The following is a 16,990-nucleotide window of genomic DNA, read 5'->3' on the forward strand; positions in this document are numbered from 1 at the left end:
TGGAGTAGCAGAGACTGAACACAACCAACTACATGTGACCCACATATACAAGATGCCGGTCTAACTTGTTGAGTGCCTTAACCCCTTGGCCGCGGCCGCGATTGTGCGCCTGTGCGGCCGTTTTAATGAGTGGGCGAGTTCATGACGGCCCCCAGCCGTCATCAGCACACGCCCACCGTGATGCATGACGGCTGGGGGCCGTCAACAGCATGGAAGGGGTTAAGTGTAAGTTTATTTATTTCACATTTTAAGCAGAAGCACTGGCTGGACATTAGTGCATTTGATTGTCGGCAGACAGCCGATGAGTCTGCGGTCTCTGTCCCTGCCCCCCCCCCCCCGAGTATCTCCCAGCCTCCCAGGGACGGAAGGATGCTGTGACAGGTGAGAGTAGGACAGGTGTCTGCCATCCGAGGCCAGCCTGGGCCCCCGAAGGTAACTACATGCAATGCCTTCACCCCCCCACCCTCCAACCAGCAGAGTGAGCCCAGCTCTAGGGGCAAGGAGGGTCTGTCCGGCCCATCACCCCACATCCACACATGTACATACAACACGTGTGTATCCAGGACTCATCAGAGCCCTCTTATTATCAAGCCCATTATCGCCGCTTAAGCGGCAGTTTCCTGCTGCTAAATCGGCGATAATGTTATTGCCGTTCTTGATAATATGGCCCTATGACTCCAAGAGCAGTCATGCTAGTGACCATCAGAGTGGTCAGTAAATGCCCCTGACTAGTTTGTTCAAGGGCTAGCTGGTTGCCCACTCACCTGGCTCATGGCCACCTTTCTAACCTTGCTGCTGCATTGCCCGTGACCTTGCCTTCCTGACCTTGGAGCACATACCTCGCCTTTTGACCGGGACCTCCCAGGCTGCCCTTGAGCCGGCTTGTTGCATCCTTGACCGCAGGCCTGACCGTGCAGCCACCGGGCTCCTGGTGGCACAGCCCCCATCTCCCTGTCCGTGGCCACGGTACTCACCTTGCAGCCGGTGACTCCCCGTCACAGCATCCCCACGGGGGGCGTCCTTCTGAACCCAGTGATATCCGTTGGCTGAAATGGTGCACCCCGGCTCCGACCACCACGTCTCCAGCTCGTCCAGCGTTGTCTTCAGCTTGTTGACCTGAAGGAAAGAACCGTGAGAGGGGTCAGGTAGAGGCAAAGTGCTTGGTAGGAAGTCTGGGGGATGCAGGAATATGTGATGTTACAATGCGATCAAAATGATCGCGGTATGTAACATCGCAGTTTTTACAATGCAAGACGTTACAACGACTTGCACTGTAGGGCGGTGGACTTTGGAGTAGCAAGATTTACTATTCCAACACCAGTCTACGTACAGTAGGGAAGGTGTTGGAATAGTAAATCTTACTATTCCTTAGGTTAGAGCGCCCTCCAGTGCAAGTCGATGTAACGCTTGCGTTGTAATGGCTGCGTTCTAAATGCATCGCGGTGTATTCACCGCGATGTAAAGGATGCTTCCCGGACGCGGGGGATATATCACCCTCAGATTTTGGAGTTGGGGGCACGGGGGACAAGGGTGGGGGGACGAGGCGACAAAACACTGTCCCGTCTCCCTTCTGTGATTCACAGGACCATTAGCGCAGGTAAGCGCAACCTATAATGACCCTGCACTTGACCTGTGACCTGCCTCCAGTTACCCCTGACCAATCTGGCAGTCACAAAGGCCACACACCCTCTACCCTTTGTTGTGCTGCAGCACTCCATGAATTCATGAATTATCACCTGGTGGCCACAGCATCCTGAGGTCTGCACTTTTGAGGACAAATGGAGAGAGGTCCTTTGTTGATTGCTGTCTGACCCGCCCCTCCTCAGCCCTACCCTACTTGCCGCCTTGAAGACCGAGCCCTGGAGGCAGCAGGAAGATTTGAAGAAGTAAACTAATGAGATGGTGGTAAAATACAGTATTTGCCTAGGTGCTTCACCACTCACGCAGCGAGCATCCGCACCACACCACGGCCGTGGTGTGCACTGATCACCACCAGGCCCGGACTGGCCGTTGCGGCCACCGGGCAATCCCCCTTGCGCCGCAAGGGTGGGGGCCAGTTTTTTTACAGTGCAGTTGCAAAAAATGGCCCTGTAACAAAATCGGCCGAAAACTGGCCCCGGCAGCACGGTCGCACCCCCAACCCCCTGGGGGTGCAGCCGGCCGAGCAGCCGGCCAAGCACTGTGCCAGGGCCGGTTTTGGTTCTCAGTCCGGCCCTGATCACCGCTCAAGACACACACTTGCAGAGACACACACATAGACACACACAGACTCACACACAGTCACGTGCACACAAATGTTGGCAGGGTGCAGAAACAAAAACGTAATGACACATTTCTCAGGACGTCAATCACTCCAGATGTATTTTTTGCTCCGGTAATACAAAAATGCTAACGTTTTCAGACTTGTAAAATTTCATATAAGTCAGTAAAAATAACTTCTGCTGTCAGCATTTTATCCATTTGAATGACAACAAAGCCCCCCCCCCTCCCGAATCAAGTTGAAGCGGTGGCTCAGCAAGCTAAACGTTCTCTGTTAACATCTGCACTCATCTGCAAGTTTCAAGTTCACATACAGGCACTCTGGACTGTGCTGCATTCCATTTGGCTGCGCCGCACTGAGTCACTTTCAAAGCACAGGGATGCAGCATATTTACAACAATATATCACATCTCTGTGCTTCCCCCTGCGCTGGCGCACAACTGCTGCCATGCGCCGGTGCAAGCACCCTTGTACTATGGTGCAAGGATGCCAGCATCGTGGGGAGATTGGTTTTGTTCAGGAAGGGTTCCCTTCTTGCACAAAAACATTCTGAAATGCCGCTTTTCAACTTCTACGTGTGCTGCATTGGCACACATAGAAGTTGAAAAACGTCATTGTTTCAATGATGACTTTTGCTCGGGAAGGGAACCCTTCCAGCACAGAAACAATCATTAGAGGTGATTTCCTCTTTCTATGTGTGCTGTGTGAGGAAGTGCCATCATTCTTGCATGGTTGCCCCCACTTTTTGCTGAATGGCTGATGTGCTTTGGCTGAGTGTGCCCTGGGTTCCTGCCAACCAGGTACCCAGGTCTGTGTTCCTTCCCTAAAACTGTGTTGGAACCTAAACCCAATTGGCGTCTCTGGCCACAAGGCAGCCCCTGGTAAATGTTACCCTAGGTACCCAGGGCACTGTGACCAGAGAAGACCCCTAAGGGCTGTAACACTTTTTGTGCCACCCTTAGGGGCCCTGTGCCCTGACACACACACACACTGCCTTTGCAGGCTGAGTGACTGGGTGGCGAACTAAACAGAGAGTCGGCATGGCACACATCCCTGTGTCTACGAAGATTGGAGAAGCACTCCTATTTTTTATTTGTTATTGTTTGTTATTTTCTTTGCAAACGCTTAGCTCTTTTACTTTGTTTTAAACCAGGCGTGCTGCGGAGGTAGCACGTGTGTCCCTGCCGTGCCTACGTTGTAACTTCCTATCTTAAGTGAACCTAACACTTAACCTCTGTGCACTGTTGCCGGTGTGGTTCTAAAGTTAGAACATCACATACAATTATACAATATCACAAATAATGAGAAAACACAATTTTCTTATGTCTACCTCTTCTATTTTTCAGTTTTCATGAAATTTAAATTAACACATTTTTACTTCAGGCATAAAACTGCCTATCGATTTACAGTTTCAAATACAACAGAAGTCTCTGAGAAATTACAAATTTACAACATTGTTCGAACGCTCAAAATCATAATTGCTTCAAATATGAATTTGCTCCATGACCAAATTTGCTCCGTGCCCAATGCATTTCAAGCTGAAAAAGCTCTTCCTCAGGGGCCTGTGAACTGAACGCATAAATGAATTTATTTTAGACCTTCTACAAAAGGGATTCACAATGTGCAAGGTATTACTCGCTTGGTTGCCTAATATTATGTGTGTCATCTCTAATGTCATGTGATATTATATGAAGAGCCCCTCACCGCACCACTCATGTGCTCAAAGTGACTCTTGAACACTCCTGTAATACTCACTCACTGAGTGGAAGAATCCTCCGCACACCTCCTTATTTCAAAAACACCTTTTACAACAGCAGCCTGTTTCAACAAGAAAATAAGTATGTTGGTTCACCTCAGCAACTCTCCTACTTTAAAACTTTGTGAACACTGTTAACTCGTTCAAGACTCTCGATCCCTACTCAATGCTGTCCGTCTCTCTCTGTAATTCAGTCTCCTACACATCCCTGTGTGCCATGCCCACAATCCCACTGCCCTGGCATACCTCAGCCACCCCTCTAGCTGGGTGCCCTATGTGGGTGGTGTGGGCACAGCTGCATGAGCCCTGACAGTACCAAGGGCCATTCCTGGGCACTGTAAATGCAGAGCTGCCATTAGGAGAATATGGTGCTGGGAGATTGTCATTACGAACTCCACAGTAATGGCTACACTGAAGACTCAGATGTTTGATATACAAACTTCTCAGCACATTAAACCCACACTGATGCCAGTGTGGGATTTAACCCCTTCGCTGCGGCGGCTATTCCGCCGCAGCGCTAAGGGGGTGGGGCGGCCGCGCGGCGGTTCCGTGCTTGTGACAGAACCACTCCGTCACGGCTCGCGGGTGAGCTGTGCTTGTGACGGAACGGTTCCGTCACGGCCCCGCCCGTTCTTTAGAACGTTAGCGCAGGCGCGGAATTCGCGCCGCACAGGCGCGGCGGCAGGGCCGTGACAGAACTGTTCCGTCACCAGCACAGCCCACCCGTGGCTCGTGACGGAACGGTTCCGTCACGAGCGTCGAAGAGGTTAATGTAAAATGCACTACAGAGGGCATCTTAGAGATGCCCCCTAAAACCTAACCTACTATCCATGTCTTGTTTGAGGGGCTGCCTAGGCTGACACACAGCAGACAAGTTGCTGGACCCCTGAGGAGAGCCCCCCACTCTCCTGGGCCTGCAACAATGCACATCCTGGGCGAGTTGCTAGGTCTCCTCCCCCAGGGTGGGCAGGGGAAGCTTCAAAGCATGCCGCCTTTGTGAGCTTCTCCAGGCCACTTGCTGTACGCAGCAACTGTCCTCCGTCGGTTCTAACCCCACTCTGGCGGGAAGACTGGCGGGAAAACCTAAGTGAGGAAAGGGGTGTGCCAGCCTGTACCAACTCCACCACTCAGGTGGAAGAGGCGAGGTGAAGCACCACTCCGGGCTCTGGCCATCTTGAAGATGGGGAGCCCTACCCAATCAGATATAGGCTCCTGCCCCCCTCCCACAGGAGAGGAGTAGGATAGGGGGTGTACTCACCCCAGGACAGTGACCCATTGGTCCCTGCCCTTACCCTACCCGTAACACCCCTACATTTAGTGTTTAGGGGCACCCTGAACCTTCCTACCTCAGATCCCGATTCGAAAACAAGCAAAAAGATCAAGAAACCAGAATACCTGTCGTGCAGCTGTTAACAAAAGGACAACGCCCACTGACTTGACCCCAGCCCTACCGGCCTGTTGATCCTTGAACCTGCTTCTGCGGAACTCCGGCACCTTCAGTGGCCAGCAACCTCAAAAACGCCAGAGGACCAGACTACCTTGAGACTCTACCAAGACTGGGACTCCCACAAGCAATGGTTCTGCTCAAAAAGCAATACCCCTGGTGCCAGCCAGGAACCGTGAATCCATCACACTCTGCACCCGCCGAGCCCGGCCGGTGCCTGAGTGGACAAAGAGACTGAGGACGTCTCCCTGGCGATTATGACACTGTCCTCTGATACTGCCTTAATGTTCGACCAAGCTATCACTTTAGAGAGTAAGGTTATATCTAACTTTAGCCTCTGCCAAACCTCTGGGGACTATGGCCTCTGTGCACTCTGTACCTTACTTTGGTCCAGTATTTACAGAGCCACTTTTTTTTACATGCTGCAGAATGCAATAGCGAAATAATCTGTCCTCCGCACTAAACAGCGCAAGAAATGATTAGGCTTTTCAAATTAAAGTTCATAATTTTATTATAGATGCCTGCAGCAAGAACATACCATTTCTAATTAGTCCAATTGCATTTTGAGGTTTAGGAATGTTGCTAAGAACATTTAGTTTATTCTTACTCTCTGTTGTCCCTCCTTTTGTTTGCTTGGTGCATGAAGATGCAAGATTCATAAACAAGTTTTCTTCACATTTGGTTTAATTACTTTGTGAATGTAAATAACAATTTGCAAACGGTGACTACAAGCCTGTCTTTCTTACTATTTCAAAACTATGCTATTGTATTTAACAGGGTGTGCGGTTCTCACACAATGGGCGATTTGTAGATGATAATTGGAAATTCCACAAGGTTGTCCCTGTCACTCCCAGAAATGTAGTGTCTCCTAGACCCCTGGCAGAGTGGTACTTAGGTGTCCGAGAAGGATCCTAGCCTACAGGTGGCTGGCAGAAAGCTGTGGGAAGGGAAGGGCATGGCCTGGGGGTCACAGAGGGCGAATCTTGCATGGAGCTTGCCCAGAGTGGGCAACTTGGCGTGGAGCTTGGCTAGAGTGGGCAGCTTGGCATGGATCTCACCCAGAAAGGGCAGCTTGGCATGGAGCTTGGCTAGAGAGTAGAGAGGGCAGCTTGGCATGGAGCTCGCCCAGAGAGGGCAGCTGGGCATGGACTGACTGAGATGTTATGTTATGTTATGTTAATTTGCTCTTGTATAGCGCGTGCACACCGACAGGTCTCTGAGATGGAACACTCTGAGGGAGAAGATGCGAGCAAGTGCCCAGAGGGTGAGTGTCAACCTGGCAGAGAGAGCTTTAACCCCTTGAGCGCTCATGACGAGGTCAGCTCGTCATGAGCCACGGTGCTCCGGTTCTCATGACGAGCTGAGCTCGTCATGACCACGCCCGTTCCGTGGAACGCTCGCACGCTGGGCAGATTCCCCTGCTGTGCTGAACGTTCCATGGGAATGGGTGTGGCCATGACGAGCTCAGCTCGTCATGAGCATCGGAGCTCCGTGGCTCATGACGAACTGACCTCGTCATGAGCACCAGGGTGCTGTACGCGCCCCCCGCCCCCCAGTACAGCAGGGGAATGTGCCCCGCACGCAAGGGGTTAAGACAGTGTGGCAAGAAGTCTGATAAAAGAGGGCTCAACCACCTTACAGCCTGGAATAGGGGAGTACCATAAAACCACAAAGTAGGGGATAATGAATTAGGAGCAGGAGGAACTGGTTTCATGAAAAGCTGCTGCTGAAAGAGGTCTATGGTAAGAGACGCTTTATTTGAGAGCCGAGGGGAAGTCCTTTGTCTAGAAGAACCCCCCTCTCCCAGATGCCCCAATGGCACATCCTACCTCCTCTTTCACCAGTGAGTAGCAGGTGGGACACTCCTCGCAGTCCGCTCTCTCCGGGCTGTAGAAGAAGTTCTGCTGGCACTGGTCACACTTGTAGCCCACGAAGCCACGCCTGCAGGTGCACGTGCCATTCTCGTAGCACTGGGGGGAGACGGAGCCCAGCGTGGAGCAGTGACAGGCTGCGGAGGAGAAGGGGGTAAGGGTAAGGGGAGGTGGAGGAAACATAGAGACCCATCAGAACGTTTATATGGTTTTACACAACACTAAAACACACACACACACACATATATATATAAAATATATATATATATATATGTATATATATATATATTACCTACTGGCGGTCGCCAGTAGGTATATATAGTTAGGATTTTTTCTCTATGGGTTTTTTGAAAATTCTATGTCTAATAACTTTGGCGTTTGTGGACGGAATTGGCTGAAATTTTCAGGAAAATGGCACATTTTGTTTCTGAGCAGCCCTTGAAAATTTGGGGGGGGGTTCGTCCAGTGGGGGCCGAGAAAAAAGGGGGTCCCAAAACGTGTTTTTAACATTGAGTTTTCCATAGGGCGGTTGGCCTCACTTTTAGCCCGAACGGCTGAATGGATTTGCACGAAACTTGGCAAAATTGTAGGGACTGGTAGCCCGATGTGCCTTTTGTAGGTCTCAATATATGTGCTCCAGTGGATTTTGAGAAATTAACGTTTAAAAAAAGATATATATCTGTAACAGCGGACCGGGCAGCGCTCTGGTTCGCGGACTTTTCGCGCAACGGAGCTTTGTGAAGCGAAGCTGATTGGTTCTCCGGCGTCTGTCAACATTCCAAACAGTCCGTAGCGGCCGCCATCTTGTCTCTCGGTAGGATCGAGAGACAAGAGGAGGTCAAAACAAAGGGGGAAATAACTATAAGGGGGCATAGTAGATCCTCGCTGACCCCCTAGGTTTGATGTGGAGGTTTTAAAAGGGCCCCGCGGGGCAAAAAAAAATAATAATAATAATAATCGAACGGCTGAATGGATTTGCATGAAACTTGGCAAAATTGTAGGGACTGGTAGCCCGATGTGCCTTTGCTAGGTCTCAATATATGTGCTTCAGTGGATTTTGAGAAATTAACGTTCAAAAAAAGATATATATCTGTAACAGCGCACCGCTTCGCGTACTTTTCGCGTTACGGAGCTTTGCGAAGCGAAGCTGATTGGCTCTCCGGTGTCTGTAAACATTCCAAACAGTACGTAGCGGCCGCCATCTTGTCTCTCGGTAGGATCGAGAGACAAGAGGAGGCCAAAGCGAAGGGGCAAATGACCATAAGGGGGCATAGTAGATCCTCGCTGACCCCCTAGGTTTGATGTGGAGGTTTTAAAAGGGCCCCGCGGGGCAAAAAAAAAAAATAATAATAATAATCGAACGGCTGAATGGATTTGCACGAAACTTGGTAAAATATTAGGGACTGGTAGCCCGATGTGCCTTTGCTATGTCTCAATATATGTGCTTCAGTGCATTTTGAGAAATTAACATTCAAAAACAAGATATATATCTGTAACAGCGCTCCGCTTCGCGGAGATAAAATTATATCTGTATTACCTAGCTGTTGCTAACACCAGTTAGCGACGGCTAGTAGGAGATAGCGACCATCTTGGGTCCCACTTTGCATGTGAGTGATATTTATCACTAATGACATGCAAAGTGGGCATGCCAAGATGTTAGCGACTGGAAACAGTCGCTCACATCGCTATCCCCTATTATCAACTTTTGGAAATATTCGAGATAAGCGCGAATATCTCCAAAAGGTAACAGCTGCCCTGAGCAGTTCTTAGCCATGTTATCCAATGGGAGGTGGATAACATGGCTAAGAGCATTAGCTCGGTAATGCATGAATATCGCGGAGTTTTCAGCGATATTAATGCATTGCGCTCGTTTTTTATCGTATTTGCGATAAACCTTGATAATAGCAAGGTTTATCTGCGATAATTTCTGACGGTAAAAAAATCTTTGCAATGCATCGTTAGGGATAAATATCGCTTAACTTTGGTAATATGCCCCAACGTCTGTTAACGTTCGATTCGAAGGAAATCAGGAATTGTTGAAAAACATTGTGTGCGCCATCTTGTCTTTTTTCAAATGCCACACTTTTGTCGTGCACGGCAGCCATTTTAGATGCCTTGACCAGACCCACTCTGTGCACGCTGTCGATCCTTAGCATGGCTCCCCACCCTCGCAAGCATCTCACCCAGGCAGTGGTCACCCCCGCTCTCTGTCTTATGCATGGGTAATAAACCTCCCCCCATCTGCGCTGCTCTTCCCTGAGAATCACACCCTGTGCCCGCCCGACACCTCCCTTTCGCCCTATTCACTACCGCACCCTCTGACACTCCTTTTCCTCTGTGTCCGATTGTCCAGGCCGGTCCTAGGCTATCAGCTAGCCCTGCAGATGTAGTTTATGGCCACAGCTGTAAAGAATCACCCCTCTTCAAAGGAGTTATAGTAGATCAAGGCCCACACTCGATGAGATCCGTCACAGCAGAAGCGTTGCTATTATCTGAAAACCATCCTGTATTGTGATTGGGGAGGGGACCGAGCCCGAAGCGGAAGATTCCAGGGATGACTCTTTGTACATCAAAGTTTTTACAATTATGTGTCACATTAAAAATATATAGCACTCCGACAAAGTAGTAAGATTATAAAACTTTAATAATTTATAAATATATACAAGAAAACAAAAATAGTAATAACATATAAACATTTTTAGGGAAAAACAACGAAGTAGCGGTCGGCTGTGCGAATAGTCCCAACGCAGCACAACGTCCAGATTTCCGGCGTGGGGCGTCGCGGGGGGTGGGTCATCAGTAGCAAACTGTTGTGCGAATAGTTCCAAGGCAGCAGAACGCGCCGAAATCTAGATGACACGAAAGTGATGTCTAGTAAGTTGCCACCCAGCAAATAACGGCGTGGGGCGTCGCGGGGGGTGGGTCATCAGTAGCAAACTGTTGTGCGAATAGTTCCAAGGCAGCAGAACGATGGCACCAAGGTGATGTCCAGTAAGTTGCCGCACTGGTTTTGGTATCCTACAATGCTGCTCCGAATAACGGCGTGGAGCGCCCCGGGGGAGGCGGCGTGAACGGGCCTCTCCAGGTGGAGTCTCATCTGTTTTAGTGGGGCGCCCCTTTACCGTTTCAGTTGCCATTCCGTCCGCTTTTGGTCCACTGTGTCAAAATCCGCCATTCAGCTGAGTTGCGCCCACTCTTGCGGTGCAGCGATAGGCGGCTGCCACAGGACTCTCAAAATGGCGGCAGGCTCTTTCCTTTTTGGGCGTGGTCCACTGAAATGGCCCTGGGACACCTTGGAAATCGGACGCTTGTCTGCTAGGTCTTGGACCCCATTCTCGAAAGCGTCCCCTCCGCCTTGAGAATTCATCAAAAGTTTTGGGGGCCCCGACTCCTGCAGGCTTCTGGTGGGGAGCGGCTGCCATGATTGCTCGCGGAATGACCACGACGGAGCTACGAGATGGTGGTGCTCTCATGCTGACGCCAGTTTAGTCTGAAACATCCAGAAACAAGGTGGGGCTTTCATCGTTTGGGGGAAAAAAAAAGTTTTCATCCAATGAAAAGTGTTGTTTTTAGGTCATATGATCAAGCCTTCCATCATTCGGAAACCAAAAGTAAAATGAACCAATGAAAAGTTTTATAAACAAGTCACATGACCTGTTATGCGGCATAGGGTATAAAATGCGGAGAAAATACGTTGGCACGTGAGGCGGCGTCAGTAGCGGACCGATGTGCGAATAGGCCGAAGGCAATACAACGCGCCAAGATCCGGATGGCACCGAGGTGGTGTCCAGCAAGTTGCAGCACTGGTGTGGCCATCCTACAATGCTGAAAGTCGGCGTGGGGCGCCCCGTTGGCCTGTGAGTTTGCGTCAGTAGCGGACCGATGTGCGAATAGGCCGAAGGCAGCACAACGCGCCAAGATCCGGATGGCACCGAGGTGGTGTCTAGTAAGTTGTCGCACTTCTGTGGCCATCCTACAATGTTGAAAGTCGGCGTGGGGCGCCCCGTTGCCCTGTGAGATGGCGTCAGTAGCGGACCGATGTGCGAATGGGGCCAAAGGCAGCGCAACAATATTTTCTGACTGACACCACAAGGCGCTGAGATGCCAAGATCCGGATGGCACCGAGGTGATGTCTAAGTTGCGGACTGATGTGCGAATGGGGCCAAAGGCAGCGTAACAATATTTTTTGTATGGAAGATACCACTAGGCGTTGAGATGCCAAGATTCGGATGGCACTGAGGTGATGTCTAGCAAGTTGGTGTGGTCATCCTACAATGCTGAAACTCGGCGTGGGTCGCCCCATTAGCCTGTGAGATGGCGTCAGTAGCGGACCGATGTGCGAATAGGCCGAAGGCAGCACAACGCGCCAAGATCCGGATGTCACCGTGGTGGTTTCATAGTTGAGAGGCACTTCATCTGCAGTGGGGCGCCGCGATCCGGATGGCACCGAGGTGATGTCTAGCAAGTTGCTGTACTGGTGTGGTCATCCTACAATGCTGAAACTCGGCGTGGGTCGCCCCATTAGCCTGTGAGATGGCGTCAGTAGCGGACCGATGTGCGAATAGGCCGAAGGCAGCACAACGCGCCAAGATCCGGATGTCACCGTGGTGGTTTCATAGTTGAGAGGCACTTCATCTGCAGTGGGGCGCCGAGATCCGGATGGCACCGAGGTGATGTCTAGCAAGTTGCTGTACTTGTGTGGTCATCCTACAATGCTGAAACTCGGCGTGGGTCGCCCCATTAGCCTGTGAGATGGCTGTTCTTTGGATTTGGGCCTGGTCCACCAAAATGGCCCTGGGACACCTTAGAACTCGGACGCTCGATTTTTTTTTCCTTTCCTGTACATGCAAAAAAAGGTAAATGCCCGGTACGTTACACGCTTCATCTGCCACGATGAACTCTCCAGAGGAACCGAAAAAAAATATAGTTGTGGTAACTATACCATGCATCGTCATATGGAGAGGTGGCACCAATTAATTATAGTGCTGCATAAAAGAGAGATTTGGAGGAGAACCCCTGACCTGCTAGTACATTCATCAAAGAAGTGGCACTGAGAGCTTCAGAGGCAAGGGAAACGGTCCCAAATATTTAGAAGAACTTTGGAAAGATTAAAATGACATGTTTAGATTGTGGCAAATTAATTTCATGTGGACAGATGAGTGTTACTCTAATAAATACAGCATATGAACATCATCATAGTCGATGGTTGGTAGAGACATTTTGACTATATCCTGGACCTGCCCGTCCTCGCCCAAAATGGCGCCGGAATAAATGGGACTCGTAACTCCTTGTTGTGTACTGGTTGCAGAACCTTGAAATCACGAGATACGTATGCAGTTTTGAAGCACATGGCGGGCGGGGACGAGAATTGATTGAATATTTCGACATCCCTATTGATATTAAGTTCTGATGTGTTATTGATTACTGTACTGTTGAAAGTTCGAATTAACGTCACCCATGGTACTTGCCCGCAAATGTATATCTAGATAATTTTATTGTAACTGGCCCTGTCGTATTTTAATTATAAAATGTACGTCCACCGATTCCGTAACTGTTAGACACCTTAGTTCTTGCAACCTAATGGCCCGCCCGTTACGTTCCTCTACAGTGTAAATGTCTATTCATCATATACGATTACAGTTTGCTCTGTGGCAGGCCCACGTGGTTATAGGCTCGTATTTGTATAATGAAATTTTCACAATAAAGGTTTTTAAAAGAAAACATGGTAGTAGTATATACATTGGTAAAGTTTTTAATAATAGTGACTGTTTTAGAATCATTAAAAGGCATGTGAAATAAAGCAGACCAATTACATGAAGGGTAAAAGGTATAATACGAAGGAACGCAGTAAAGATAAATGGTCAAGGGCTGTTGTGTTTTCTATTCCTGCAACATAAAGTGATCGATAAGAATCTCATATTCAGGCGTATCGGCGACTAAGACAGCAGGTCGACCCTCTTTTGCTCAACGGCTCCGTCATGGGACGAAGAAACGCTCTTTTTCTCGAAAAAAGAATATATTTTACTTGCAGGACAGTTGTAAAATTTCCTGGAAAGTACATTAGCCTGGAACATTATAACATATATTTAAGAAAAAATAATGTTCGGAAGTAATGAAAAGCGTAATTTTTAGGTCATATGACCAAGCCTTTCATCATTACAATAAGAAAAGTAAAATGAACCAATGAAAAGTTTTATTAACAAGTCACATGACTTGTTATGCTTACGTTACGCGCTGCGCGCCCCGGATGACTTCCGGATGCGCTAACGCGGTGCGTCATATGACGCATTACGCGACAACGCAGGTACAGAATATAGTCAAAATGTCTCCACCAACCAGCGGTCGGAACACAACCCCTTTCAGCAGGCTAAATAGTTCTGTTAAATGACAACAGAAGGGACAGGCAACAAGAACCATCAGTCAAAGAGGGGAGAGCTAGTTCTTCTCTACCGGGTTACATTGGGGCGCTACCGGAACTGATCGAATTGGTAGTCTACAGTGTTTCTGGATGTTTCAGACTGAAGCTGGGGTTAGCATGAGAGCAGCACCATTTCGTAGCTCCGTCGTGGTCATTCCGCAACCAATCATGGCAGCCGTTCTTTATCGTTATTTTGGGCGGGGTGGGTGGCGGAGCCGAGCTGTTTTGCAGCCATCATTGTGTGGAGTTCAGTTCATCTCACTAGTTTTGTATTTGTCATGAGGGGTTGTTCCTAATGTTTCTATTTTAGCGAGGTCAAAAAGAGATCCCATTAGTGGCCTACTGATTTTGCTCGATTCCTTTTCTTTTTTTTTTACACGATTTTTCGTTATCTGCAAAGACTAAACAGAGTATTGCGACTCTGTGTTTGTTTGTAAATAGAGAATGAACCAAAGAGAACTAATTCTAAAACAGTAAATACTTGGATAACAATCAATCAAATGGAGAGAGAAGCAGGCACGACGGATTACAATGGGGGCAAAGACCTGCGTTAACTACCTTTCACTATCTGCAAAGAGAGAGTACTCCTAATAGAAATGAGGGGTGGGGGGGCACCATTCAAAGCAGATCAGTGTGCATAAACACGAAAATGTTTTCACTTACCACGTACTTGACATTCGACAGCTTATGATATTTGCTATTAAAAAACCATTGAAATTCACTGAAAAAACCATAGGTTATAGACCATATATAGTTAGGAATTAGCATTTACAAAACCTTGAAAAATCACTGAAAAAACCATAGGTTATAGACCATATATATGTAGGAATTAGCATTTAAAAAACCTTATTTTACTCACACAAAACCATTGAAATTCCATATATAGTTAGTTGCACTAACTATATATCGCGCACCTGCAATCCACTGCTGATCATGTCACATATTACATCATTCATGACATGGTCAGTGACATCACTGATGACATCACTGATGACATCTCAAATGACATCACTGATGACATCACTGATGACATCTCATTTGACATCATTCTTGTGCTAATACGATAAACCTCTTCAGACTCTAATATAACCTTAGATACACTAAGTGTATACAGACACTCACACACTGCCACTCATCCATGGAGTTACTCACACACCCAGTCAGTCATGCAAAGAAACAATCTCATCTCCATTTCTTCAACTATACAGTTAAACACACCTTACTTATTGAAACATATACTAACACATATTTACTCTCTTATACAATCCCTGATACAAGTTCACAATGATCGATACAACCACTCACTCATTCGGTGGCTCTCATGCACAGTTATTTATATATGCCAACTCTCACATGTACTGTGTTTTACATATGTACTTACTATGACATGTAGCATTGAGATATCCATTCACTCATCAATACACTCATGCACACAGTCAACTGCCCATGTAGCTGTTTCCACATGCACTCTTGAACTCATACACCTAGTGAATAAACTGTTCACACATCTATGCATAGAGTCACACACCTTCCAGCCACCCCCACACAAACTCAATCTCCCATAGAAATACTTGGGCAACCAATTAATAACACATATAGCCTCTCGTATAGCTAATGATCAACACATGCAGCAGTTTACAGAACAACAGACATAATGATGCACAAATTAAGACAGTTTAGTCACTAACCCATGCATTCAGTGAGACACATTTAATCACTCACTCATACAGTCAGTCACGCACCTACTAAATCCTTCATCCAGACACTTATACATCCACTCATTCTTCAATATGTAAGACATATTTTAACTTTACAGAAACATACAGTCACTGGATGTTGTCATCAGTGATGTCATCAGTGATGTCATTTGAGATGTCATCAGTGATGTCATCAGTGATGTCACTGACCATGTCATGAATGATGTAATATGTGACATGATCAGCAGTGGATTGCAGGTGCGCGATATATAGTTAGTGCAACTAACTATATATGGAATTTCAATGGTTTTGTGTGAGTAAAATAAGGTTTTTTAAATGCTAATTCCTAACTATATATGGTCTATAACCTATGGTTTTTTCAGTGAATTTTCAAGGTTTTGTAAATGCTAATTCCTAACTATATATGGTCTATAACCTATGGTTTTTTCAGTGAATATATATATATATATATATATATATATATATATATATATATATATATATATATATATATATATATATATATATATATATATATATATATATATATATATATATATATATATATGTCAAATCCAGCAACTAAATCACACAGCCATTAACGGGTGCACTCATGGGTAGATTTCACCAAAGTGCTTTTTTAGCAAGTCACAGAAGCATTGACAGATGCGTTTCGGCACAATGCCTTCAATGTCAGCTTAATCAATAGTCCATTGCCATTTTAAACCAGAGAGGAATACATAACATACAGCAATTTATCAAAATAGATGATGGCCCATCAAATCCAGTAAATACAATGTCATAGTGGCGGTCTCTTAGAACCATGTTCTGTGGTTAGAGTATTGTCGCCTACTCCAATGTATAGAGAATCAGAATTTAATGATTAAGGACGTAGTTTAATATCAATCCCTAAAAATAGTGTGTTATGATCGGAAATACTGCAATACAGCCATCCCAATTCATGTTGACGTTGTCTCTCTAACAAAATAAAAGATATTTCATTATTCTCAATAATAATTTCAATGATGGAAGAGGGAGTATCTGGGAGAGAAACCACATGCCTCATGACCATTATCTCAAGATCAATATGGTAAACTACCATCATTCCAATTCATAATCACCATGCCCCCTTTAAATGAGATGTAAATTAACAATCATTATTGTAATGATATTCCGTAGACTCCTCCTCATTAACGTGTGGAGCCCCAAAGTTATTATCCATGTTACACTTTGTTGCATAGATCTATGAAACAAACTTTAACTTCAAAGAACCACCCCTGAACGTTTTATCAGAAAGGGTATTGTACTCATGGGGTAGGGGAAGTCAAGCGCCAAGAAACTATTGTATTCCTATCCTATGCGAACCCACAGTTCCTCTTCATTGTTTAAACCTTGGGGGACTTTAGTTTGTAGCTCTATTTTAGACTTGGACTCCAAACTATATAGTTTTTTAACCCTATTCCCCCCTTTCATCTTTTTGCAACTGATCTAAACAGAAGAATTAAAGCAGATCACGATTGCTGTTATGTTGCATTTCAATATGTT

General features: G+C 46.8%; 1 protein-coding gene across 1 annotated transcript in view; it reads right to left on the bottom strand.

Annotated features, from left to right (window-relative positions):
* The window catches only part of LAMC3 (laminin subunit gamma 3), a 702,649-nt gene that overhangs the window by 59,013 nt on the left and 626,646 nt on the right, over positions 1-16,990 (bottom strand). The window contains exons 17-18 of the mRNA XM_078646208.1: positions 7,289-7,467; positions 975-1,116 (exon numbers count right to left, since the gene is read on the bottom strand). Coding sequence (XP_078502334.1) covers positions 975-1,116; positions 7,289-7,467 — 321 coding nt within the window. The remainder of the gene's footprint in view (positions 1-974; positions 1,117-7,288; positions 7,468-16,990) is intronic.

Source organism: Lissotriton helveticus, chromosome 5_1 (genome assembly GCF_964261635.1).
Source record: "Lissotriton helveticus chromosome 5_1, aLisHel1.1, whole genome shotgun sequence".
NCBI lineage: Eukaryota > Metazoa > Chordata > Amphibia > Caudata > Salamandridae > Lissotriton > Lissotriton helveticus.